Source organism: Triplophysa dalaica, chromosome 9 (genome assembly GCF_015846415.1).
Source record: "Triplophysa dalaica isolate WHDGS20190420 chromosome 9, ASM1584641v1, whole genome shotgun sequence".
NCBI lineage: Eukaryota > Metazoa > Chordata > Actinopteri > Cypriniformes > Nemacheilidae > Triplophysa > Triplophysa dalaica.
Window position 1 is genome coordinate 6248334 of NC_079550.1, and position 27461 is coordinate 6275794.

The following is a 27461-nucleotide window of genomic DNA, read 5'->3' on the forward strand; positions in this document are numbered from 1 at the left end:
AGCTTGCATACACATATATACATTGCTCACATATACATTTATACTTTTGGATGTTCAAGCAAACAGATATTAAAATCATGTGCGCACTAATGTGAAATCCATAGGCTACCAATACATCTTATGTTAGTAATGCTTGCATATACACTTTTTCGTGCATACATATAAACTCGATGCGTGCAAACACACCTATACAATACTCGCACATACATACAAACTCTGCGTACACACACATCTATGAAACACTCGAACATGCATACAAACTCTGCGTACATACACATTAAACACTTGCACATTGATACAATATATGACACGCTTTAGTTTGCATAGAGCGATTTCATATGTGGATGTGCGTGAACTTTTCAGTGTAACCGGAAGGCATTTCAGTGTATCCGGAAGTCTCCGTCATTTAGATCAGCATGAATCTGAGAGCGATAGTAGCCTTAACATTTTTTAATACTTTGCTTTTGCAACCCAGATAACAATTTTTGGTTCCCAACGTTCCCCTAACGTTAGTTTTAGATTCCCCAAACGTTATTTTCTACGGTTCGTTTTTGGTTCTCCAGGAAAGTTTTCTTTACGTTAATAGAAGGTTAGTTTCTGGTTCCCAAAACGTTCTGGGACGTTACTCTTACGTTATAGAAACCATGAACCTAAGGTTTTATTTCCGTAAAGATAACCAAAAACAAAACTAAAAAAAACTTTGTGGGAAAGAAACAGTCCCAGAACGTAAACCTAAAATGTCATTATAGATGGAAGTTTTGTTTTATCACGTTTGAAGGCCTATGTGTAATCCTCATTCTGGCCACTGCAAATAACGTAAAACACACAGATTCTTTTGTTTAGCCTTGTTTGTTTCAAAGATGTGAAGTAAAATATAAATATTTGGTGTAAAGATAGTATTTTACAGTTTACTAATTACTTATTTTTATGTTTCTTATTAGCAGATTGTATCTCTCCTGTGGATCATGTCCAGTGTGTTATACTTGTTCCAGATCACTTGAAAGGGACCAAGCACAATTAATATTTGTCTTCAGTCCACATTGGGGTACAGTAAATTAATAAAACTTTTAAGTATGACTGAACTGGAACTGAAAGTTGTCTTCAGTGTTCATATAAAGAGATTATTTAACAAAAATAGTATTTTGTCTTTACAGGTAAAGGAGAAATTCTGTAGAATTACTGCCATTTCTCTGGAAGAAACCTTTAAATCTAATCTAGACAGCTACACGCCAAAACTCATGAGTTTATGAAAGCTAAGGGAGGTGTTGCAGGACTCAAGATTCAGCCTATACACTATTTAATGACCAGGTATCTGACAAGTACCTGAATAAACAAGGCAATCATGGTTTTATGTTGCTTTTGTATAGGCTGCTATAATTTGTGTATTATTAACAAATCTGAGGGTTTTTTGCTGTTGTTGAGTAGTTTTGAGCTCAGTTTTAAACATAGTTACATATATTTGTTTCTTCACATACATGCCTTTTTGGAAGGAGGAGGCAGGGACTAACAACAGGTTAATGCACTGATATTTATTAAGAAAACAACATGATGTGCAAAATTCCACAAAGTCCACTTTTAAGTCTGAAATAGAACACAATCTTTTAGGAATAGGGAACGTTGTCCTTAGTTCAGTATCGCTATTCTGTCTGCTTTCCTTGGGGAAACAGTGTTCTTTTATCGTAAATATAAACACATCCATTCCTCCACACTCCGTCTATTTTACTTACCGAAGTTACTCAAACATCTTAAAACGGTTATATATTTTAAAACTATAATTTTTTTTGGAAAAGGATTTTTCCACTAAACAATAAAGGTTGTTTGGATCAAATATACTATGTAGGCCTTGTAACTAATGTATGTTCTGTCTTTTGATAATGTGTATTACAAATCTCTTCACCGGACAAACGTATTGAGACGAGATGCAGCAATCCCCAGTCTCATTGTATATCTCGTAGAGGTGCCAGACAACCTATTCAAAGACAGCAATGTAAGTCCCAGATATATTAATGGGTAAGTTTACCCAAAAAAACAAATGCTGTTCATTTGCTCACCCTCAGAGAACAGAGAAGAATTTTTTTTGCTAAATCCGCAGTCCCAGTGATTCAGATAATGCAAGTTTGCAGGTTCTGCCTTTTGGAGTGTTCTTAAAGCAGATACATTACACTATGTCAGTGGTTCCCAATTCTTGTTATGAATTTAACATTTAAATGTTCTTCTCTCTCCTCATCCTCCTGGATTGCAAGGTTTGCAATCAAGAAGGCTTCACTCAGGATGTCACGACAATTCTTGCACATGAGACGGAGATGAGCCAGTCATGTCCATTGTTCTAGAAGGAAGCATGGTCCTAACAGTGTGAAAATACTGCAAAAGCTTGTGCTCTTCTGATGGGACTGATTTATGCCTTCAATCTACAGTATCCGTAAAATCTGAAATACTCTTTTAGGATTTTTCAGAAACTGTTTCTGGATCTCGATGGATTTAAGCTTTCTCCTAAAGTACAGTCATTGAAAACCAAGCTGCACACTTGAAATGTGTGAAATGTACTGTTTGATGTTTTTTTATAGGAATTAATCGGTCTTGTTAACAAACCTGCTGGAGCATTACATTCACAGTATATTGGCTCCATGTACATTTTATACGCTTTATTAGAACAAAGGTTCTAGAGTCTTTCTGTAGGTTTTTTTTAGGTTTTTTTAGGTTTTAGGTTTTTTTTAACTGTAAGTTTTTTTAATTAGCATTTGGCCATGGACTTGCTGAGTGTACTTGGTAGGCTGGTTTAATGTGTAACATCAGTCTGGTAATATACACCTATATTACCTGCATTACAGCTTGACAATGCCCCCCCCCTCCCCTCTTATGAGCATGGGGCAATGATTACATTTACATTTAGTCATTTGGCAGACGCTTTTATCCAAAGCGACTTACAGTGTCACTTATAACAGGGACAATCCCCCTGGAGCAACATGGAGTAAAGTGTCTTGCTCAAGGACACACTGGTGGTGGCTGCTGGGATCGAACCAGCAACCTTTGATTTACCAGTTCAGTGGTTTAACCCACTAGACCACCATCTCCAATGATGCAGAAGGGCACTTCAAGAAACAGTTGTTTGGTCCCGCACACCCTTCATCCCTTCAAAGCTCTCACTCCGGAAAGAGGGTAAACACTTGAGGCATTTGGGTATGGGCATGAGCCCTTGAAAACTGGAATCCACCACTGGTGTTTTGTTGGTTTCCTTTCTTCAGATGTAAAATGAAAGTTTTGCCATCATTTATTCACTCTAGTCATTCTAAACCTGTTTGACTTTCTTACTTCTGCAGAACACAAAAGAAAGATATTCAGAAGAAACGTCGGCAACTAAATAACACAGACTCCCATTGACTTCGATTGTATGGACACAAAACTATTGAATCATTTCTCAAAATGTCATACAGGTTTTAAACAACATGGTAAATAAATTCTCATTTTAATAAATGTAATAAAAAAAAATATTAGAACTGAATTTTTATATTTGGGTGACGCCCTATGAGTATTATGTAAAATGCAAATCAACACTCACATGTTATGTTATGTTTTTGCATCTAAGAAGACGAAACGGAAAAAAAACTTTGACTTGCAAATTACTGTATAAACAAAATTATGCACTACAACATAACAGTTTTGCAAATGTATTGTATATGCTCGGGTCTTTTTTTATCAACCACAAAATCAGCACCTCTTTTTCTCATACTTTCTCAGAGTAATTGCACATGTATAATTTCCTCTTTGCTTGAGCATGCATAAGGAAGTTGATGTGAATGATAAGGGCAGACAGCTACATCAAGGCACACTGGACATATTGAAAGGGAACAACTGGATTGCATGTGAGTTAAATATGATCCCGAAATCCAGATACATACACAATCAATCTGGTTTTCACAGAACACTTTTTGTAAATTATTAACAAAATATTAGATGCTAGCTCATTTGCAAATCGTAAAATATCAGCCTGCCTCTTTAACATTTTGTGTACTGTATGACTTACTAACTTAATGCGTATCAAAATTATGTTTGATATTTGTGTAAAAATGATGTTCGATGTTTATACTATCATTTTAAAACAAGGCTTAAAACTTACTTATTTAGACGGGCTTTTAATACCTAAGTGATTTTGTGATATTCCTGTGTTTATTTTATGTGTTTCATTGTTTTCTAGTCTATTCGTGTTGTTGTATTTTTATACTTTGGTCTATATTGTATTGTTTTGCTCTTATTGTAAAGCACTTTGGTAACCTTGAGTGTTGTTAAGGGCTTTATAAGTAAATGAAGATCGATTGATTGTCGCGTCATCGTGGCAATCAAGCTTTAATAACATGATAACATGTATTTTTTAATAACATAATGTTGCATAAAACATTACAAAGACAAGATTGGTAAGGGCTGGCTTATACATAAAAATGGTTAAAATACAGATGTTTACAGGTTAATGATATTAATACTCTAAAAACGTATCTATAGTTAAAGGTTTAGGTGAATACAGATACAAAGAAAGCAAGGTCTGATGTTCAGAAGATGATCGGCGGTCAAAAAGATTGTCAAACACATTGGTTAGATAATTCTCAGTTTTTTAATAATATAGTTGCAATTGCAGATCATATCGCATATTGTATATCAAACTATTTAGTAAGCTATCCAGTTATCCTTCAAATATTCTGCAGCCCATAGGCTGGTAAATGATTACAAATTTAGTGTTGTTAACATATCATGCCTACATTTTGTGGTAACACAATGTATATTTTTATACTTTTGTAAACTAATTTTAGTTCATTTGTCAGTACTATTATATAAACTCAATGTTTTCTTTTTATATAATCAACAGATTAGTTAAAACTGACCCAGAATATTCTTTTAGTGGGGCCATTTTGAACAGACTAGACCTAAGTTTTTACCTTTTCATTCATTGTACTTACTGTATGCATCACTATGTTAAAATCAATGTCCTTTTCTGTAATTGTTCTTCCTCCCATTCCAGTTAACTTGATGACATTACCTTTTGGCTTTGTTTACCCATTTGTACATCATTGAAAATGTTGTAGTTAGTCAAACTTGCGTTAATGACTCTTTCTTGTGTATGTACAGATGGAGTCATCATTTCTGAGAATATCAGACTCTCTAACCAACTTTACCGCTGCAACGGATGACATGAAACTGCAGAACACGACATGTGACAAGGTCCCAACTCACCCCGGCTTCATATTTGCATACTCACTAGTGTTTCTCATCAGTCTGTTGCTGAATTGCGTCACAATGCGGGTGTATTTCTGTACCAATCAACGTGTCCAATCCAGTGTCACAGTTTACATGAAGAATCTAGCCGCTGCTGACTTCTTCCTTTGTCTTTGTTTACCCTTGCGCATTGCTAACTATGCCACGCATTCAGTGAGACTGCGCAATATTTATTGCAGCTTTGGAGCATCAGCCTTCTATTTAAACATGTACGCAAGCATGGTCTTCATGGACCTTATTGCTGCAAACAGGTAACCATCTCAAGCAAAATCCCAGTTGTATGACCTAATATTTATCATTTGGCTTTAGCAGTCCAGGAAATGTGCTCTGTGGTTTTGTCCATCCAACCAGATGTCAGTGCTGTACCAAAACCTTTATGTGTATGACAATTTCTGTTGAAAAAAGAAATGGTTCAATGCAAACATGTTTCGGTGCCTGAACGTTTGGGTTGATGTAACACAATAATATAAGATAGGTAAAGTAATGTAAAGACATTTCAAAATATAAAACATTAAACTGAAATTACTCCCCTGCTGAACAAAAAACATGAGAAGCCATCAGGAATATTTGAATGGTTTCCATTATAATACCATTATGTACCATCCCTTTACAGCAAATCCATTACATTTTCTAGTGAATTTGGAAAAAAATTCTAAGTAGTTTGTTTCACCAGGGTCATGAAGTAAAATGTATTGTTCTGATAAACTACAGTGCATCAAAAATTGTTATATTTATTTTCTGACCTCAGGTACCTGAAAATTACCCGGCCATTGAAGACTCACGCTCTTCAGATGGTTCGTACCGCACGCCACATTTCCATATCAACTTGGCTCTCCTTGTTAGCCATGGCTTCCATCTACCTAGTCGTATTTCTCCAGACCTCTTGGAGTAACGATAAACATACAGAGGGATTCGGCTGTGAATCTTTACACAGTGCTAAGGTCAAGTTGGTCTACAAAATCACTCACTGTGTCTCCATGTTGCTCTTCATTTTTCTGCTGGTTTCGCTGATACTTTTCTACTGGGGGACTTTAAAAAAGATCAGGCAAGTTCAGCTGTCCACACAGACCAACTCTAATAACGATAAGTTTAACAAGTCAAAGCGGAACATGTTGGTTCTAGTGGTTATTTTTTGCGTGTGCTTTGTGCCATATCATCTGGTGAGGCTTCCTTACGCATTCATCAAACCCCATTTGAAAGACTCCACAGCCCAGGCATTTTACATCTTAAAGGAGCTGAGTGTGTTGCTTTCAGTGCTAAATGCATGTTTGGATCCGCTCATTTATTTTATCTTCTGCAAGGCCTTCAGAGCCCAGCTGAATCTCAGGAAAAAGACAGAATCATCAGCATCCAATAAAGATCAAGGACCGCAAATGAGCAACATGTTGAGCAACATTGAGACCAAAGTATCCACGTTAAGACACGAAAGTGTCATTTAGGCTTAAATTTTTACCCAGTAGACTGCAATGTCATGAAATGTCATTGATAAAGTCTAAATATAATCATAATCAGAGCAGAAATGACTGTGTAAAGGATTTACTGCACCTGCTGATACCGTAGCATTAAATGTCAGCTTGACTGACCATTTACCTCAACTTTAACTTTGATAAAACAGGTATGAGATTCTATTCACCTGTTAAAAAACTGGGATTGTAAACATATACATTTTTTTTATTTTAAGTTGTAATATTGTAATCACATTATGGCATAGAAATATATGGTATATGTAAAACTGTTTCTGTCCTGTTTCTGAACTAAACAAAGCTCTACATCTCATATTCTTAATTGATGGACCCTTTCCATATAATCTATGGAAATCTATACAATCTACCTCTAACTTTTAAACAGTTTTGCTCAGTTGTTTTATGTAGACCCGTCAAACTATTTCTTCATAGCAGCACGACTGCATGCGGTCAGTTATTGCTTGAGCATCACTCATATCCTGTATTTGTTTTCTAAAAGGAAAACCACATAAAAATCATAAAACAATAAAAAAATTCTCTTTCACTTCTTGTTACACTGATAGATGTGCATAGAAGGGAACTGCTGTTAGAAAAACAGTTGCACAAGGTTGTTTAATTGTGGTCACTGACTTCAAACCACTCGGCACAATTTACCAAACTTGCCCATATTTTACTTTACAAACACATGTACACATATCTTTGTCCATATTTTACATATTTATGAGACTGCACAAGAAAAACAGAAAGGGAGAATTTTGAGATTGTACATGATGTAAAGAATATTCTGTGAAAAAGGCCATGTCACAGATTGAAATTATAGTAAAATTAGTTGTTGAAATCATACACATGACTTCATAAGAATTCACGTCGCGCAATGTGGTGCAGCTTTTGTAACCGCATGCAATTTTTTCATTATGCATGAAGATGAAAAATGAAGAAATTGAAGATATCATTTGGGATTTCTAACCACAATTCGTTGATAAATGTTTTCTTGCTGGGTTATAGAAGGTTCCTGCACTGAGGGCTTGCATGCCAATGATGAAGATTTGCCTATTTATGCTTTATGAAAAATTTCTACCAAAATAACAGCTTCTGTCTATAGCACCTTGAACTGATACCAACCAGTCAGATCAGGAAATGATAGCCCAGCGAGCACATGCAAACTAGAGAAAAAGGATGTGTGGTTTGTGGTTGTCTACATGCAGTAAATTCAGAATGCTTGCCTTTCCACTGCGTCACACGTGGAGTGCATGCTTTTTCCTCCAGTGTTGGATTTAAGTAAGACCAAACCCAAAGAAAAGAGGAAACAGTATATGTGATGTAATGAAGTCAGTGGAGAGATTCTTAAAACTCTGAATTTTCTCAGTAGCTGTAGTTTGGGTTTCTAAGCCTGTCAAAGCTAGCTGGCTAAAAAGACTGCACATGCTGCTCATCTGACATCCGACAGTGAGACGGTGCGGTTTCCTTGTCTAAAGGTAATATGAAACACCACATGCGTGTTTCTTTTTGTCCTTTTATAGATGTTTTTGTAAATCCATAGCAAATTAAAAAAATTAACCAGGTTTACATTGCTTTTGGGAGGAAGCCCAACCCTCGATTTCCTCCCTGATGTACTTACAAGGCTTAAATTGTTCACATCGAGATTGCGATTGTTTGTTTGCTTTGGAAGATCAATGTACTCGATGTAGGTAATGACAAAGAATCCTTATGTAAATTCTATCATTATTTAGTCATCCTCATGTCTTTGAAACGTGTCAATGATTCTTTCTTCTTTGACACGACACACAATATATTTTAACAAATATTTGGTTTTATTTCGTGTCTGTACAAAGGAAGTCGATGGGGGTAAATGTTGTTTGGTTACAGATGTTGTTCAGATTACCTTTTGTGTTCTGCAGAAGAAATAAAGTCAGACAGGTTTCACATGATATATTATTTGCTGCATAAATTGCGTGTCTATATAAAAATTTACAGAATTCAAGTTTCCTTTTTAGGGGGGAATATACTGACCACGTAATTGTGTTACTTCTCTAAAACTGCTAATTGTTGCACACAAATGTCAGTGTGGATTAGTTTAAGTACCATACACATTTACACATTTTTTTTCAGGTTTTGTCCTGAAGGACAATTCAGACAATGGCAATATGGGCTTTCTAAAAAAAAATAGAAACAAAATGATTATTATGATGTATAAAAGTGATTATGATGTATTAGACATCGCACTTATATTATGAAATAATATCATATGCAATATTGAAGTTTTCACTTTGTTGTCTCTTAGGCCAGATTTGCATTTTTCTATAAACTTTTCTAATATTTTATGTACTTGTTTCATGTTTTATCTAAAAGCAACACATACTTACTATAGGTTAATGGATGGGATTAGGAATGATTTTAGGTTCAATTGAGTATAACTATAGTTATTGGCATAGTAATTACATGTAATAATAAAATAAAGTGTTACCCAACCTAAAAGTTTATAGCTTTACAACACTACGTATATTAAAACTCACATAAATATTATCTGTTTGCCTGCGGTAAATTGAATTTAATGTTTTAATTCAATTCTAATGTTCATAATTTTCTCCTTCTAGCTCTTTACAGGATTTCTACATGAGAATATCTGTCTATATGGTGACAGCTTTGAGCCGGAAGATGTTCTCGTGCATTTACACAGAGGATTTACCACTTCCTCTCTACACTTTTTACATTTTCTGGTAAGGTGAAAATCAGACAGAACTCTGTTATATGAAGTGAAATGGTCCTTGCTGGTCAGACAGGAGATAAGGCATAGTTACAAGAAGAACTGAACCGTGTTGGATCAACTTCTTTTTTAAGGGGTTGGATACATTGACCAAGTACAACTAAGTGCCTGCTGTCTCAATTCAAAAATGGAGAATCCAGGTGATACATGCGTGGTCAACGACAACATGGTACCCTTCGCCACCCTTTACATCATCATCTTTCTGATTGGCGTGGTCACTAGCCTGTTGGCACTATGGGCCTTCACCACCAGCCAAAGTGCTAAAAAGTGCATCAACGTTTACCTGATCAACCTTCTTACGTCTGACTTTCTACTCATGCTGGCCCTACCCGTCAAGATCGCAAAGGATCTGGGCAACGAGTCGAAAAGTTTGACCATCTTCCACTGCCAAGTGAGCGGGCCGCTCATCTACATCAACTTGTACGCTTCTATCATCTTTTTGTCATTTGTCAGCGTTCAGCGGTATCTCCAGATAACCCGCAGCTCAAAACTTCTCCGACTGCAGGAGGTGGGCTTTGCGGTGTTGATGTCAGCAGTGGTCTGGTTCCTGGTGCTCTTCATAAATGTGCCCAACATGGCAATAACCATCAAACCCAATATTACAGAAAAACATGGGCTGACCTGTTCTGATTTAAAAACTGAGATAGGGAAGCACTGGCACGCATTGTCCGTCTTCCTTGGGACAGCCATCTTTTTCAACGCCTCTGCGGCTGTGCTTTTGTCCAACGGCCTGGTGTTAAAACGGCTCTGGGGTCGACGTGAATCTGACCCGGAGGACCAAGCAAGCGCCCATCACGCCTTTAGAAACATCGCACTGGTGACCTTGGCGTACGTGATAAGCTTTGTGCCGTACCATGCTGTGCGAATGCCGTACACTTTTACACAGATAGATGTGATCAAAGATTGTGGATTGAAGAAGAGTCTGTTCTTGGCTAAGGAGTCTACTCTGTTTCTCGCCATCTTGCACATGTGCATTGACCCGCTGCTGTATTTCGTCATTTGTGGCGCATTTAGACATCAGATCACAAAAACCTTCTCAAGGAGACCTAGTGTTCCAGAAGTTAACCAATCATAAATATTTGAATTAAAGTATTAAGGGACGGAAAGGAAAGGACCAAGTATCACAGAGATATCTTTCTTTAATTAGATATACTGTAAGAGATGGATTTTTTTGGAGAAACTATGGTTTGGTAATACATATATCAAAAGTGAGAAATTAGAAAAGTATAAGGGAAGGAGCATGTAGCCTATAAAAGACTATAATCGCTGTAATACTTGATCCAATTGTGTATATATGTGGGAAACATGCTAACTGAGAGGACATGATCAGTAAAAAGCGTTGGTCACAGTGCAAAAGAAAACATTAAACACAGGCTTAAAATGACAACAAATGCACAAACTGCTATGAGTTGAATTTGATTTATCCATCTTAAAGAAAGGAATACTGAGTGAATGTTATATCACCTAATTAATATTCATGAGTCATTCTAGCATAAGGCTATAGAAGATGGATCATATAATGTTGCTCAGATGTGGTTGCTCTGTATAGTTATTTACTGTAGTGACATTTTATGTATGTAAGAAACAGGTATAGAGTTTAAATGTATTTGTATAAATTGTACAATTTAAATTTAAAATACATTTATTTTTAAAACATGATACTGTTTACCACAGTTATTTCAGTGTTATTTGTATGAATTTCTTTTTTATTAATAACCATTTTAGTTGTTATTTGGCTTGCTTCCTTATTTCAAGAAATTAGTGAATAAGAGGTCAATTGTGCTTATATCGGGTCACAACTCTCTGTGAGTCACTGTCTGTGATGCTATGACTGTTTTCGTCTTTGAAATCCACTGTTTATTATTCTTCACCAAGGGTCTACACCTCAGTCACTGTCTGCTGGGCTCGGAAATGATTTCTCATAACCTGGATTTTCCCTTTTAAAAACTTTAAAGCAGATTATTGTAATAATATGTATGTTGAGCTATTTCACTGGATTTGTTTCTTTTTTTGTATCCATTTTCACACTGTAATGTCAAGTCATGACACGTTGTTTTAAACTTTACCATTTCTGAAACATTGGTGGGATATTTCTGTCTACTTTTGTCTTTGCCCTACAGTATTTTAAATACAGATATGTGGTGAAATTACTTTGTGAAATGTATTTCCATTTATTTAACATAATATACATTTAATTATTCCAACCGTTCTAAACCATACACATTTAAATAGTACATTTTTATTTTCAACATACAGTATAAACAATTATATTCAAGCATATATTGCTGCGTTGTTTTATTATTAGAAGCTTGACACAATATTCAAACGTCACGCTACTTTACGCACAATAAACTCCATATAAAAAATTAGAGAAGTGAAATTGCTTTTCTGAATGCAGAGAGTCAAACCAGTAACCAATCGCGTTTAAGGTCACATCCCCTGACCGCTGGTGCGAGAAATTCAACCCTGTAACCTGGAGACGCAGTAGCTACAGTGAAAGCCATCCGGTGTAACTCTATCCAGAGGAGACATTGCCAGGAACAGTCTTACTCTCCCAACATGTCCTATACAACCTTATGGATCATTTTATAACATCCGTGTTTTCTGCATTGAAGAGAATGTGTTTTATCACACTGGATAACCGGAAGATTTCCGTTTTGTGCGTAAACGTTTGGACATCTGTTGGAGACCGAGGAGGTTCTTAGGGGCTCTCGTTTCCCTGTCAAACATAATGTCTAGTATACAAAAGAAAATCATTTTCTCTGTGGCTGGTGTTCTTTGCTTTGGCTGTGTACTGGTTGTGGCCGCTGCGATGGGCACTCAGCTTTGGATAAAGGCAACTGTTCTGTGCAAAACGGGCGCACAGATCGTCAATGCAACGGGACCGGAGCTGGAGAAATTCATCGGAAGGGCGAACTACGGACTCTTCCATGGCCATGGGATGAAACAGTGTGGTCTGGGTGACAGACCCTTTTATTTCTCTTGTGAGTATCATTTGACGAAGGTGGTAAAAACAAAAGGAAAATTAAGATTTCATGTATTCTTCAAACCAAATTATTACAGTCTACGCTCATTTTTAAGTAGCCTACTAAAATCCAAAACCAAGCTACATTTGTTTTAAAGATTTAACAACACAAAGAAAACATTTACAAACAATATAAAAATGTTAATTTGTTTCAAATGTTAGTAGGCTACAGCATTGTTTAACATGAAGAATAAACGTGTTAGTACACTTTTATGTTTTAAATCTTAAACATGGCACCATTATGTAACTAATAACCTACTCTCTCTTGAAAAAATCACATTGAGACCAACTGCCCAAATACTTTTTAAAATCAATGTTTAGACAATTTTGAATTTCTTGTAAAGTCTGTTAAAGTCTGATGCTATCAATTCTATTATTACAGTCTGTTGTATGTTGATTTAGGATTGAGTTGTTAATGGAGAAGTGTCATTCCAGGTCCTTTGCATTTTATGACAGCTTCAAGAACATTTTTCACTAATGAGGACTGAAAGTGGGCCAGATATTAGAGCTGCATATTTTAGAAAACAAAGGAATATTGTCATCTTCAATCCGTTTGCACTCACAAAGTATGCCTGAAAATTGAGGACAAAGATTAACAGAGATTATTCTTTCAGACATGCAGTTAAAGTATACACTGTAAAAGATGTAATTTTGCAGCAGGCTTGCAAGTATTTACTGTAGAATTCATTTACAATTTTGTTTTAAACATGAACTTACCTATTTCTTATATTTTCTTTCATGAAATAAGACTTGATATCTTAGGTCCATTTTCTTGCAAATATATGTAAATGTATCGTAATTTTAGAAGCTTTAAATATTTTTACTAGAAAACAAGACAAAAATGCTACGGAAGAATTTTTTTTTGCAGTGTTGCTGTGCCAATGCCAATGATGTGACCAGTCTCTTCTTGCTCCTTTGATTCGCAATAGTCAAAGTGTTTTAATTTTGGTTAGAGTAAAGTTTATCTCAAACTGGAAAACAATACTAATAGAAATTAAAACTAAAGTAAGTTATTGGCAAAACTACAGCAAACTTTTACAGTGTAAATCTCTGCAGTAATTGGCAATAAAGGAGTCAATGAGAAATATACTGTAAATGTGAACTTTGATAACATTTTTAATGATACCATCTTTCTCCTCTACTGCAAAAGCTGATTCTCAGTTTCCAGATGTTTAAAAGTGTAAATTGCGTAATATTGCAATTAATTATACAATTTAAATTTGTTGTATTGCTCTGTGAAATCTCTTTCTCTCTGTAAAGTTTTTCCAGACCTGATGGGTGTGATTCCAGCCAGTCTACACGTAACCGTGATCCTTTTCTGCTCAGTGCACATCTTGTTCTCCTCAATCTCCTCCACGTTCTTCTTTTACAATGCGTTTGGAAGCCCGTACGAGACATTGCACGGACCGCTGGGACTCTACCTGTGGAACATGATATGCTGTAAGACCCAAACACACATTCGACATCATAATGCTTTATTTCATATAGTCTTGCACTCATTTCTCTATTATTATTATTGAAATTATTTTAAAATAGTAGTTATTCGTTACAATTGTGAAATATCACAAATTGTTTTTGCAAGTTATGTAGTGACCAAACATTAAAACTTCAAAACATTCAAATCAAACAAATGTTCTCACCATGCCTTTAAAGTCTCTTACATTCTTGAATCCTGAGGAAGAATTCAGTTTCTGAATGTTATAAAACTTTCACATTGACATCGACACAAACCGCAGAGTCTTTATTATACAGTAAAGATGAACCTCTACAATAACGCACTGTTTCTAAGCGAGAAATTAAGCTCAGCTATCCTGGGACCAGAGAATTGTGTGATAAATAAATAAAGTGATGGAAAGAAATGCGCTTGGTGCAACTGGCCAGATTTCCACTCTATCTCTAGTGTCAGTGTCTCTGTTGTTTATGTACTGATAAAGAATGGCACTTTAATAGCCCATTTGACCTGTCCACACAATAGAACCATTAAAGACACGAGGCAAAAATTCAAGCAGGATCACTTGCAGTTCATGTTATATGTGACCCTGAACCATCATCTGAAAGCTGAATGCTTTCCACGACAATATTTAGACGAGATACAACTATTTCAAAATCTGGAATCTGAGGGTGCAAAAGAATCAAAATATTGAGAAAATCGTCTTTAAAGTTGTCCATCAGTGGTGCTGTAGAAGGTCCCTGCTATGAAGAAACAGGATTGTTTAAATGCTCTTTAACGCTGTAATGGCGTTGTGAAGAATCAGAAAGGTGAAATTCTGAGCTTTACAGAGATACCTTACTTAAGTGGGTTATTCCCAAAGAACCTGCAGGAGTGAGCAAAGTTTGTCGGCCATTTGCTTTTGGACATTTTAATTCATGATTTTGCTGCATCATCTCACAAAAATAAATTTACTGTGAAATTTAAAGAATATTTTCATGGAACCTGATCTTTACTTAATAACCTAATGATCATTTTGACCAATTCTTTCTAATGGCATTGAATGGCTATTGCCAAAAACATACTTGTGCTACTCACATTATGTCTTGTTTTGTGTATCACTTGGTGTTATGAAAAGTATGCTTATGAAACGTGAAACTTTTTTTTATCAATTACTCCTGTTCTTGATATATTCATCTTAATAGAAAGTAATAAACTAAATAATACAAAAATTAATAGCCATCAATTAGGTTATGTATCGAAATAATACGTTATATTGTCAGTTCTTAAAAAATGGAAGCCATAGTTTAAAGTGATGGCAGCTAAGGGGCATTGTTGGACACAACAATAAGTGTCATTTCATTAAAAGAGGGATGTGATAGAAGCAAGAATAAACAAAGGTTACTTGTGGGCTTTACAGTAAGAACAGCAAGTCACAACCGGCTCAAAATATCAGCTCATCCCTTCTGTTCTGACCAGGTCTCTGCAGCTGTTTGATCCTCATCCTCTTTGCCTCCGAGGTCAAGTTCCACCACCTCACAGAGATCATCACCAACTTCAACGAGGGCAGCTTTGCCTACAAGATGCAAAGCGAATGGTACGACAGGTCCTTCTGGCTCATCTTTCTCACCTTCCTCACGCACGGCCTTAACATTTTGCTCATCCGCCTGGCGGGGATCCATTTCCCCTTTCAGGAGGCCAAAGAGTCCGAAGCTACCACGGGACCTTCAGATCTCATGTACTGACCGGCCCTTTGTTCTGCTTCCTCCCCTGCACACAACATCCTACTACAGTGACAAAGACTTCTCAATAGGAGTCCTACGTACGTCAGCGTCTCTTGTGCTGTTGTGTTAACATGTGAATTGGCAAGGCACATATGAGACTCTTATTATGCTGTGTCTTTCCCCCATTCACACCACAGGAGTGAACTTGGAGATGTGTGAAGGAACACAGTGTGGACTCTGTCAATCACTCGAACAATTAAGGGCCACAATGACAAATGGCTGTTGAAAACACTGTGTAGTTTCCAGTCTCAGTGGGACAACACTGATTTTTTTTCCGTTCGTACATTTTATAATCCGTTGTGAGACAAAGAGAAGTGACAATTGGCAATAATACATTGGCACTTAAAAATGTATGAATGTCACAGTGAGATCAAAACAAGTGGCATAAAATATCGATCGTATTTTACACAAAGAAGTGTGTACGGTTTTATTAATGTTAATGATTAAATGCATTTCGATGCCTTCAGGATGTCAAATATTGATGTTCATTATTTTGCAAAAATTGCCGGAACCCGAAAGTTAGTCCTGAGAAAATGTGTTGACAAGGGACACTTTGATGTGGTTTGATATTGTTATTCTAATGACATTCATACCTTTATAAAGTGGCTTGATTGATTAAATATGTTTAGGGCCTCTAATATTCATATTTCAGTAAAAAACTGACTAAGAAACTTTAAACTTCTAACTTTTTATATCCTACAGTATATATTGTACAACGAACCAAGGCTCTAGTATTAGACAGATGTAACACAGACCTAAATAATAAACTTTAATATATATTTGTAAACACATACTGTAGGGGCGGTTTCCCCGACAGGGAACAGCTAAAGCCCGGAATTGGTTGAATTAGGATATTTAAGTCGTTTTTAAAAGCATACTTTACAAAAAACAATTGTGTTCATCTTGAGACAAAACAATCAAATCTATTTTAAGATAAGTCAGTGTAAGTTGTTTTTGATATAGACACTTCTAACATTTGGGTAAGTCTGTGACTGTCTTGAAGGGATACTTCACCCAAAAATAAAAAATTCTGACATCATTTATTCACCTTCGAGTTGTTCCAAATGTGTATAAAATTCTTTGTTCTGGTGAACACATAGAAATATATTTGGAAGAATGCGTATAACCAAACAGATCTGACTCCCATAGTTGGAAGTAAACAATTGAAATCAACAGTCCCCCAGAACTATTTGCTGTCCTACATTCTTCAAAATATCTTCTTTTGTCTTCAACAGAGCAAAAATAATAATAAAGTACTTTTTCCTACTATGGGAGTCAATCGGGGTTGAGATCTGTCTGGTTATAAGCATTCTTCCAAATATCTTTCTCTGTGTAAATCAGAACGAGGAAATGTATGCACATTTGGAACAACTCGAAGGTGAATAAATGATGACAGAATTTAAATTTTTGAGTGAAGTATCACTTTTAGCCCTGTCTGAAAACCGCCCACTAACTTTTGATAATGTTTTGATGTCTGTATTTTCATAGCTGGTTTGCATTTGTGTTATTTGTGTTTACACTTGCACTCATTTTGTGCCAAAGGCTGTGTTTTAGACTAAAATGCACATTGTTGATAAATACTTGTTTTTAATTAATACTTGTGGAACTAAACAGTTGTTAGTGTGGAAACTATTTTTATTTTCTTGGATGTCATTTCTGAACTTAAATTAAAAAACAATTAAAGAGGCCAATTATTATGTAACACATGAATATTTATTGATCTGACTAAAAGCAATATAGTTTATTGATTGATTCTGATAGTTTAATAAATAGATGGCAGTACAATACAAAGTCTGCAAAGTTTACCAACAAGGATTATATGTGAAATGTTCAAGCTTCTGGTATGAATGTAACTTGTAAGGAGAGGAAAGCAGCTCTCATCACTTAAGCTGTCATTAAGCCATTGCTTTGTAACCATCGCATTTAAACAAACAAAAAGAAACAAGCTACTCCACCTGCTGCCAGGAAACTGTAAAATGAATGGAGTCTGCCTGTCATGTTATTCAAGTGAAAGTTTATTTCTACCCTGTGTGAATATAGAGTGTCAGGTATATAAGCAATGTCTCATGAGCTTGTTTACACTGAAGGTTTGATCAGTAGATGTCTTACTATAATGCTTGTCTGATACAACTGAACAAAATTCAAGGTAGGCTAAACATTATGACATTGTTGGGTCTATGAATTGCTTTAAAGACAGGAGAAGAATTGCTGTGTTCTGGATTTATTTTCAGTAAAAAAATGTTTTCCTCCGAATAGTTAAATATATTTACATTTATTTTGAAACACAGAAATTTAATGTTTAGTGTGTCTGTATAATTTACTCATGTTGTTAAAAAACATCTAAACTTAAGAGAAACTATTGTATTTGCAGCTTTACCATTTAGACTTCTTTTAACTGTTGGGTTAATTTTTTGAGGTTAAAGATGGATGGATTTTGTTCATTAGAGGCCATTTTTAAGGTTAACTTAAATACATAAATTAATGTTTTTTTTTATGCAAACATGTGTTTGTGGTTACTACAGTGGTTTTCAAGTAGAAAGTATATTGTAAATGCACGAAAGTGCCTGTAAAATATATGTTTAGGTATTTAGGAGTGGCATATTTAAATTTTTGGTATTTGGGTTAGGTTCGATGGGATAATTTTGGGCTAGCTTTGCTTGGTTGTACGAAAATGAATTATTTCTTTCATAAAACCTTTTGTTGTCTTCTGATGTGATTGAGTTCTCTGCTAGCTTTTAAATATGGAGATAATTCTAGATTTATATTAGCACTTATACAGAGATTGCAAGAATTGTGAAATAATTGCATTATTTGCGTCAATGTTTAAAATGTATCAGTAGAGGGCACTGTAACCAAAAGTTAACGATTTAGAAATAATACATATAGTGTAGGAGAACTGCTGAAAGTTTTTTAACTTATTCTAAAACGTTACATTTTATGACTATGAATTTACCTCAAATGTACTTTAGGCTATTCATGTAAATACATTCTTAAAGGCAGAGATACTTTAAATGCAGTCGAAGGTTCCAGGCTTTCTTTAAATGGCCTGAAGAAACGTTTTCCTGTACAAAGAATCTCGTGAACAACAGAAAGCAGTTGAATGTTTGTGTGGTAGTTCTTTCTGGAACCACGACGTTTTACATTTTAGAAAAAAATATTTTTTAGAATAGTAAAAAAGTTAATATAATATAAAAGAGTTTTTTTTTCTGAAATAGCCTACTATATGATTTTTAAAGCATCAGTAATAAGGTTATATATGAAATTTGACAATTACCCATGTTCAGGATTGAAACCATTACTACATAAAGCACCGTTGTCTTAAGTAGTAATTATATATTTTAATAAATGTAAATCTGAATATTTAATTATTTTCTGACTTATTCAACTATTTTATGTGTTTCCTCGTCTCCTCTCCCCCCAGCCCATCATCCACCACTACAGGTTCTTATTCATACCAGCGTCTCCTAATGATTAAAACTTCAATGCCTTACCATTGCAGTTGTATCTGCAGGGGGTTGTTCAAAAAGCCTACTTTTTTGGCTCTAAACCAACTAGACTGGAAAGCGCACTGGCATTGTGTAAACGGCACACGGGGTTAAAGTAATAACATCAGTGGACATAACGAAAGACTTTCTCATGTATACAGTATAGGCCAACAATATAGCGCTGAACGCCTGTGCGCGTCCTCTCTGTGCGCAACCCGTGCGCCAACGCGCTTCTCTCAATACATTCTATTGTTTTGTGGAGCTTGGGGACCTGTAGGGTCGCTAGCCTTGTTATCCTATTGAAAACTTCGATGTGATGTTTCCTGTAACCTGCAGATGGACGGCAGTGTTGACAACACTGAGTGCGCTTGCAGTGAACTGGAAGAAATTCTCCAGCAGATATCGGATCTGGATAAATGGAGAGAGATCTTTAACTCCCGCGGGTACGCGCTCTGATATCTGTTATCACCTATTTAACCTCCACGTCTCGTTAACTTGCTGTTTTTAACCTGCAGGTTGGAATTACGAGAATGCAATGTTAAAGTAAGTCGTAACTTTCATTTCAACTTCTTATGTTTATTGTTTCTTGGGTAGCCTTGCGCCCGGTGTTATGGAACGCCAAGAGGTACAAAAATAGGGATTTTCAACTTGATCGACGATGAGGGCGTGGGTTGTAAACACTCATCAGCCGATCCTAAATCTAGCATACTTTGCGTCGCCTGTGTCAATGTCTGATTGTGTTAAATCTGATATTTTGTGAACTGATACTGAGTTCTCAGGTAGCTCTTTGCCACTAGCCAATGAGATTAGACCAGAAGATATGTTTATTTTGTGTCTCACTGATTCGAGGCTGAAAATTTGCATATTGTTAGTGCTATGTTTGAAAGTGAGCTTTCATGCAATACTGCAGTGCATTTTAAACCATCATGGCGGAATTTAAGGACTCTCTGAAAACCATAAGGAACTTGAGGACCTCTTTACCAAACTACATAGAGCTTCTTCAAGAGGATGTCAAGAGACACCAGGATGTGAGTTATCTGCTCTCAACCAAAAAAAGCTGGGATTGGCATATCTTTTAGATTTGTAGTTTGACTTATTTGAATATTTGTGCAATTAGACGAAAGTGAGATTCTTGATGATTATTCACTTTCAAGTCAGTCCAAATATGTATAATTATCTGAGAAATGACTCAGTGGTTTTGTGTCCATCCAACGGATATCAATGGGGACCAAGATTGTTGGTTACCAACATTCTTCAAAATACCTTCCTTTCTTCTGGAGAAGAAAGAAAATCATACAGGTTTGAAATGGCATAAAAATGAGTAAATGATAAAGTAGTTTTCATTTTGGATGAACTATACCTTTGAGAAACTAGTTGATCAAATGCCAAGATAAAAATGTTATCAATTTTAGGCAATGTATGACAGAGTACACTAAAGATGCTAAAATGTAATTTTTTGTATTTTTTCTTTAGTACAATTACCAAAGTTATATTTGTGTCAGTTTAATTTTATATTTGTGTTTGATGTGTTTACTATTATTCTAAAATGTGGAAAATAATGAATGACTAAATCTTTTAAAACTGTGTCAGATCAGAAACAAGTTCCTTAGGTAACAATTTCTGTGTTTCTTTAGTAGTCAAACTATTTAAGAAAGTACGGCCATTTGTTTGTCTTAACAGGTTTTATGGTAAACAGGCTGTAAATTAAAGAAACATTTCCATAATCCATACAGGGAAATACTGAGAAAACTAAAGCTGATGAGGACAGTGATGACACTTCAAGACCTACAGCCTCAAACCACCACATCAACCCACAAAACAACCAGTTAACAGTGCCCTACTCCATACCTCCAACCCTCGCAGTGTCTCCAAGTCTGGGTGGGCAACCACTGTCACCAGAGCTCGCAGTGGTGAGTTGTGGAACATGACCCTGTCACTCGACCCAGGCTCTGTTGTCTCCCTTGTGCTGTGTGTGTATGTGTAAACTATATACAAAAGACAGAAATATAGACTGGTCATTTATCTCTGACAACTTACATCAAGTTTGAGTTTTTTCTTAGTATTATCTCTTCTGCATTTAAACAACACGTTCACAATGTGATAGACTAAAATGTATGTATATTGGTATTGTCTTGTTAAGGAGATGTGTGATCTAATTTCTAAAAATTAAATTTGCCTGATGAACGATAAACCGTGTGTAAAAATTACATAAACTTGAATTAAGGAGGTACCAGAATATCAAAGAAGTTGTCTCCAAAACAACTTACTATACACTATACACTATGCACTTAAACTACACTGTTAGAAAAAAAAAATATTTTACAAGGATGTTTTTTACTGTGTATATACTCTACTATCTAGTGTAATGAACACACAGCGTCTCCGCGATATGGCTGCGGCAGTGACGATACAATGAGATTCACAAGTACGCCCACCTCACTTGCGTTTATGTTTTGGGCGGTTTTAAGTCCAATCATGATACGAAGTGACGTACATTCACCGGGCTGGGGTCACACGAGGCGTTTCAGGCAGGTCTGGTTGAGCATTCGCTTTTAGATAGAATGCATCTTTTGTTCAGACACTTTAATTTTAGCAATTTTACGTGTCTAATACATGAATGGGCAATTTATAACACATCAAAGACACAGAAAAACCCTTAATTGCGCCATATGACCCCTTTAATATTAAGTCTAGTTTAAATTGTAATGCTTAAAATAAATGGATCTGAATGTTTGATCTCAAATTGTGATTTAATTCAGTTTTTTTTTACATTTTTCATTTTGGTGATCATTCATGCAGAGTTTAAGAAAGATCTTGTTCGGGAACACATTCCACGTTTTCAACTATGAGTGGAAGAAAACGTTCTTTAATTTTCGGGAGCCTTTCTCTGATATGTCATATGCACTGGAAACTGAGAAGGTGAGCGTGAGTTTTTTTGTTATAAACCTTAAACCATTATAAATATTATATTGAAAAGAGATTTGAATCCATGATTTTGCCATTGTGACTGCGCTATATAGGAACTGTGACTACCCTATATAGGAACCCTACACTAGTGTAGCTTTCCTATTTCCAACAATTCCACTTTTCAGAACTTTATAGTGCTTAAAACTACGACAAAAGTAGAAATGTAACAAAGGATGTTGACCTTTTCTTGAAGATGTTAATAAACTTACTTCCCTATTACCAGTACGGCAAGTTAAATAAGTCAAGAAGGGTTGTGTTACTTCAGTAGATCACTTATTTCTTGTCATAGAGAAGTCATGCCTCGGTATATGTCAGTCAGATTGATTACCCAATTGTCTGAGAATTGCGTCACTGCCGCCACCTTATTACTTCTTAATGAACTTAATGTGTGGTTGGTTGTCTTAACCACAGAACAGCGCTGCATTCATGGTCAGTTGTATACAGAATAATGAGGTTGTCAATTGTACTCATGTAAAAAAGTGTGAGGCATGGAGGATTACAGTAGTCTTATGTGTGTAGTGTAAGTAGTGTTCACACACTTTTGAAAGAGTAGGACTATCAACATATATTTGTTATCAGTTATAAGAAGAGGAAAACGAACCTGTAGGCTTTTAGTGTTTATTAATGCATTTTGTTTTGTTATTTAGTTGTTTTATTTATTCAATTTCAGTATTTCTATTTTGTTTTTGAAATGTTTTTGTTTATTGAAATGAAGCTGTGCACCTGATTCTATTAACAGTCAAGTTTGACATTACAAATGTCAATTCAAGAACAGGGTGCTGTGTGCCATGATGGCCTGTAGGCTACACTACAACCTTTCTGTTGTTTAAACTTGGCTGAAGTGATATGGTACTGGAAACACCTGGAACACCGTCTGAGGTGTGCATTTACTGAAAGTTAAACATACCCATAGACATTTTGTCAACCAATCGCATTGAAGCATGTGGTAAAATAATAAATAATCCAGGTTCAAATGAACAAATCTAGTGTATAAATATTAACTTTTGAAGATGTGCTGTTCCCAGCCGCCAAACTCTAATGGCCGTATGGGGAGTACATTGAGAAAGTAACCTTTAATATTTATGTATATAGCACAAGAACTTTGTAGAGACAGATTTATGTGGCCATGCCCACATAACACACTTACAGTACAGTGTTATAAGTCAACATATTTTACATATCTGATCAAATCAGATTCTATTATTCCCTGGGAATCAGACCCAGGACCTTGGCATAGTGCAATTTTCAACCAGTTTACCTTCAAGACAGTTTAATGTCTTTACGGGATTAATCAGATGCAAAAGTCATGAAAATATGAAAACTCTTGGATTAGAACTGGATCAGTCATGTTGTATTTTCTTGAAATGCCAAGTTAAATGAAAATACTTGGAAAGTGCAAGCAGTTTGGTACACTGTGTTCCAGTAAAAGCTTTTGGATGAATCATCACATTCTGCAGAATTTGTTATGTTTCATTGTTTTTGTGGAAAAAAGTCAAAAAACTGTTTTCTCTGGCTCTTCCTTTGCAGGGGGGAACCCGTGCTATTCAGATGGTGGTTCAGGCACATGTTATTAAATACTTGCTCTTCGGACGGCAATTAAACTCAGACTGCAAAATGCAGAGGTGAACTTCTTAGTAAATGTCTTACATGTTCTGCTGACTGTGCGATATCTTAAACACAGTTAAAGGGACAGTCACCTAAAAACAAAATTCTGTCATTTACTTAACCTTACTTGTCCAAAGTGACACAAAAACATGCATAAACTGAAAGTAGATCAAGCTTCAAAAAGGACAAAAAAGAATAAAAAAAGACAAAAATACAATTTGCATTCAGGTACTCAGGGTTGACAGACTTCAAATTATTGTGTGAACTATCCCTTGAAGAAGTATACCACAGTGTTGTATACTGTCTCATGTAGTATGAAGGAAGTAGGGAAAAAGGAGCAGAGAAGGGCACTGGCAACCGCTCTGACTGACATCTTGTGGACAGCTGGTGAGGAGCAAACAGCAACCGTCTCTTTGGTCACATCAGATCGCTGTTTCACCCCCCACCTGGACTACAAGCTAGACAGCTTCACAGAAAGAGTACTGTATACTTCTCAGTATGCTTTGCATATACTTCTGAATCCATTGAATACTTTGATGTAAAAAATATATATTTATTTCATTTCACAGCTACAACTTTTCACCTTTAATAAGAAAGAAGACGTTAGAGCATTTATATACGACCATATGCAGAGTGTGGGTATATTTATATTTTTATATTCAAAATTATAAATAAAAAGACACAAATTGGAACAAATTGCAATTAACAATGTTCCCTAATGTGTAAAGTTTAAGGAAGAAGGAAGTCATGGAGTCATCCTTTTTCTGTATAGCCTCATCTTCTCCAGATCCATTGACAGGTAGGTTTAAAATGTTCCATATAATGTACACTATATTCTATATATAAATACATATAAGTAAATCATTTGCACAAACAGCAAACACTTGAATTTGATTGTTTTTAGGATACGTGAAGACTTTGATTTTACCACCTCGCATCTTTTGCATTTGAGCTTGGGGAACTTTGTGTGTCGACAGGTAAGGAAGGTTTCCTGGCTTGTTTATCCTACAGTGCCATGAAAGTAAACATCTCTTCCTATTCAAATCAAATTAACAATTTTAAAGTGAAATGTGAGAAAGCAAAGGATATAGATTTTAAACTTTATTTTATGTTGTTATTAAATAAATGGCTTTTAGGAAAATATTGCTTTTTTTAAATAATCATCTACAACTACCTTGTAAAATAGTTAATGAACAAATTCTTGTGAAATCGAATTGGAAAAGAGGGGTCTGTTAGGACTGTAAATAAAAGTGCAGACCATTTTTTAAAATAGATATTTAGCAGTGATGACTATTCCCAGATGTGTACAGCTGGACAATTTCTCCAAAGATACTACAGCGCCTCATTCAGGACATTCCAAAAAAAAAAGAATTTAAACTGCAGACATGTCTGCATCAGAGCCACTGAGAGAGAGACAACGGACGTTACGGTTTTCAACTGTCACGTGATTTATAGAGCCTTTAGACAGTTCCAGGAAATGAAATTTTCTTTTTCTTTTATGAAACGAATATTTCATATGTGATGTAGAGTAAAGGCAGTCATCACTGTTCTTACAGTAAAGCCTGGCGGTGACTGTGTCATTGTATTGGGAGACACAAATAAAATGCTGGGAAATTTTCAACCCAGCGTTGGTTGAAAAGGGATAAATTAAACAGTTGAGTTATGAATTAACATGGGTTGTTTTAACCCAAACTGCATGTTTTTTTTGTCAAACATAATATATTTCTGGGTTAATTTAACCCAACAGTTGGGTTCGTCCCTTTTTGCTGCTCGAGGACCTGAATTTGTGCTATATACCTTCCTAAAAGAGAATGTCCGACCATCTGTGCATAATGTGAAATTAGGCCAACATTATGCAAAATAGGCATTCATACACAGTATCACGAAGGGGCAAATAAGTTGTCCATGCACTGTAATATTTGATATTCTTTCCGTCTCACTTTATATTAGGCTCTATTAAACCTGCTGTTGAGAGGGCGGGCCAGCCCTAATGTCTTCAATGGGACGTTACACAACGATGAGCAAGGAAAACCTCTCGCTCAACCGCTCCACGGGGTCCTGACCCGCAGTGATGTTGGATATCTCCTTTGGAACAGAGAAGAAGCCGAGCATGCAAAGCTGCCCCAGGTAAAGATTTGTATCTACTTAGTGTCAGAGTAATGAATAGATTTGGAGATGTGACCTTGTGGTTACCATATAAATGTGACCTTGATCTGACTTATTACTCGGTCATGGTCTGGATCCAAGTCTCGGCTTACAATCTCCGACCATACTGCAGTCTGTGTAAGAATGTATTGAGTTTTGAACACGTGCACATTAAGACCATAATTTTTTCTAAGGTGGGCAGCATGTTGAAAACACCCAAGCTGCCTATCTGGGTGTGCAACATCAATGGCACCTACAGTGTTCTGTTCAGTCCAAACCGCTCGCTGCTCTCTGATTGGAGGATGGAGCACCTCTTTCATCTTTACTTCTGCAATGGCCAACCCACACAGAGCCACACTGCAATGCTCACAATAGGTACAGTCATTATCAACAGGTGACCTCCCACCTTTTGTTACAGTTTAATTGTATTGTTTTGCTCTTCTGTATTTCAGACACACACTCCCATCACTGGGAAGCAGAAAATACTGACATTCAGGGAGAGCCAGAAAAAAAGTTTCCATCTGTGGAGATGACCATTAGGACCAAATGGGAGGGAGCCGTTATTGATTGGAATGGGACTGTGCCTTTTTTCTGAAGTCCATAACAAACAAAGTCTCTTTGAAAGATTTTCACCAATTTAGTCAAATCTGGTTTACAAATGTATCCTAGTTGGCTTTTTTACTGGCGCCTATTTCACATATTCCATTTGTTTTTGTTTTTGTTTTTATTTTTTGTTTGTTGGAATCAGGTTTAGGTTGCTGTTTTGTTGACTGATATCAAGTCACAAGTCTTAATCTTGCAGTCTCAAGTTAAGTAAAGATGGAAAAGTCTCAAGTTGCAGGGTTTAATCAAATTAAGACAAGTTTATAATTCAAAGCCTCACAGTCTTACCCATTAATAAATCATTAAGTATTTTATATCTCTTGTAATCTTAGAATTTAATTAAATCCTGTTAATACAATATAGTACAAATATATTTTCTAAAATGAATTACAGTGTTAAAGTATGAAAGATTTTATTGTTCCTAAATGTGTTTTAGTTTCTATTTTTAATCCACAATCAAGCTGAGGGTACCTGTACATAAGCATACGTAAAGTGTAGCATATGCATTTTCACCAGGTGGGAAATTCCAGCGTTATGGATGTGAAATGTAAATTCTCAAATAATGTATTTATTACCAATATATTGAATAATTGTTTTTTATTAGACTGAACCCCTGATGATAGAGCCCAGACATCCGAGAAATATCGGTCTATAAAAGTTTTCTGTTTTAAAAGAGGGAAAAATTCATGCGTATGGATGTGACAAAAAGGAGGCAACATACTTTTATAGTACCCAACAAATAGAGGGGAAGAGATGACTATGAAATAGTTATTGTATTTTAATTTTCACGTGCACATTTATGTGGAATATGGACGATATGGACTAGAAGGAGTACGCATCGAAAACTACGCTTTAAAAACAAATGCTTTAAACACTTTGAGAGAGACTTTAGATGGTAGCAAATATTGACATCTGATTTATTAGTATCT

At 35.8% G+C, this 27461-nt stretch overlaps 4 protein-coding genes across 4 annotated transcripts; all 4 read left to right on the top strand.

Moving 5' to 3' along the window:
- The first annotated feature begins 3368 nt into the window (after positions 1-3368).
- LOC130429032 (P2Y purinoceptor 14-like) lies at positions 3369-7198 on the top strand. Its single transcript, XM_056757385.1, has 4 exons — positions 3369-3446; positions 3736-3860; positions 5116-5513; positions 6011-7198. The coding sequence occupies exons 3-4, from the start codon at positions 5116-5118 to the stop codon at positions 6699-6701; spliced, it is 1089 nt and encodes a 362-aa protein (XP_056613363.1). The 5' UTR covers positions 3369-3446; positions 3736-3860; the 3' UTR covers positions 6702-7198.
- Positions 7199-7972: 774 nt separating this feature from the next.
- Positions 7973-11653, top strand: gpr171 (G protein-coupled receptor 171). Its single transcript, XM_056757721.1, has 3 exons — positions 7973-8200; positions 9320-9442; positions 9564-11653. The coding sequence occupies exon 3, from the start codon at positions 9617-9619 to the stop codon at positions 10562-10564; it is 948 nt and encodes a 315-aa protein (XP_056613699.1). The 5' UTR covers positions 7973-8200; positions 9320-9442; positions 9564-9616; the 3' UTR covers positions 10565-11653.
- A 342-nt stretch (positions 11654-11995) lies between these two features.
- Positions 11996-18373, top strand: clrn1 (clarin 1). Its single transcript, XM_056757722.1, has 3 exons — positions 11996-12473; positions 13775-13954; positions 15423-18373. Exons 1-3 carry the CDS (start codon positions 12221-12223, stop codon positions 15686-15688), a joined length of 699 nt encoding a protein of 232 aa, XP_056613700.1. The 5' UTR covers positions 11996-12220; the 3' UTR covers positions 15689-18373.
- A 1175-nt stretch (positions 18374-19548) lies between these two features.
- mindy4b (MINDY family member 4B) lies at positions 19549-27459 on the top strand. The gene is made up of 12 exons (XM_056756004.1): positions 19549-19655; positions 19728-19755; positions 20946-21122; positions 22012-22131; positions 23707-23801; positions 24098-24263; positions 24354-24419; positions 24513-24583; positions 24689-24761; positions 25735-25911; positions 26124-26304; positions 26382-27459. The coding sequence occupies exons 1-12, from the start codon at positions 19549-19551 to the stop codon at positions 26522-26524; spliced, it is 1404 nt and encodes a 467-aa protein (XP_056611982.1). The 3' UTR covers positions 26525-27459.
- The last annotated feature ends 2 nt before the right edge of the window (positions 27460-27461 follow it).

Coding starts and splice junctions, on each gene's coding strand:
- LOC130429032 (XM_056757385.1), top strand. CDS start 5,116: ATGGAGTCATCATTTCTGAGAATATCAGACTCTCTAACCAACTTTACC. Junction 5,514..6,010: donor GACCTTATTGCTGCAAACAG/GTAACCATCTCA, acceptor TTCTGACCTCAG/GTACCTGAAAATTACCCGGC.
- mindy4b (XM_056756004.1), top strand. CDS start 19,549: ATGGACGGCAGTGTTGACAACACTGAGTGCGCTTGCAGTGAACTGGAA. Junction 24,420..24,512: donor TATACGACCATATGCAGAGT/GTGGGTATATTT, acceptor TAATGTGTAAAG/TTTAAGGAAGAAGGAAGTCA. Junction 24,584..24,688: donor TTCTCCAGATCCATTGACAG/GTAGGTTTAAAA, acceptor GATTGTTTTTAG/GATACGTGAAGACTTTGATT.
- clrn1 (XM_056757722.1), top strand. CDS start 12,221: ATGTCTAGTATACAAAAGAAAATCATTTTCTCTGTGGCTGGTGTTCTT. Junction 12,474..13,774: donor CAGACCCTTTTATTTCTCTT/GTGAGTATCATT, acceptor CTCTCTGTAAAG/TTTTTCCAGACCTGATGGGT. Junction 13,955..15,422: donor CCTGTGGAACATGATATGCT/GTAAGACCCAAA, acceptor TGTTCTGACCAG/GTCTCTGCAGCTGTTTGATC.
- gpr171 (XM_056757721.1), top strand. CDS start 9,617: ATGGAGAATCCAGGTGATACATGCGTGGTCAACGACAACATGGTACCC.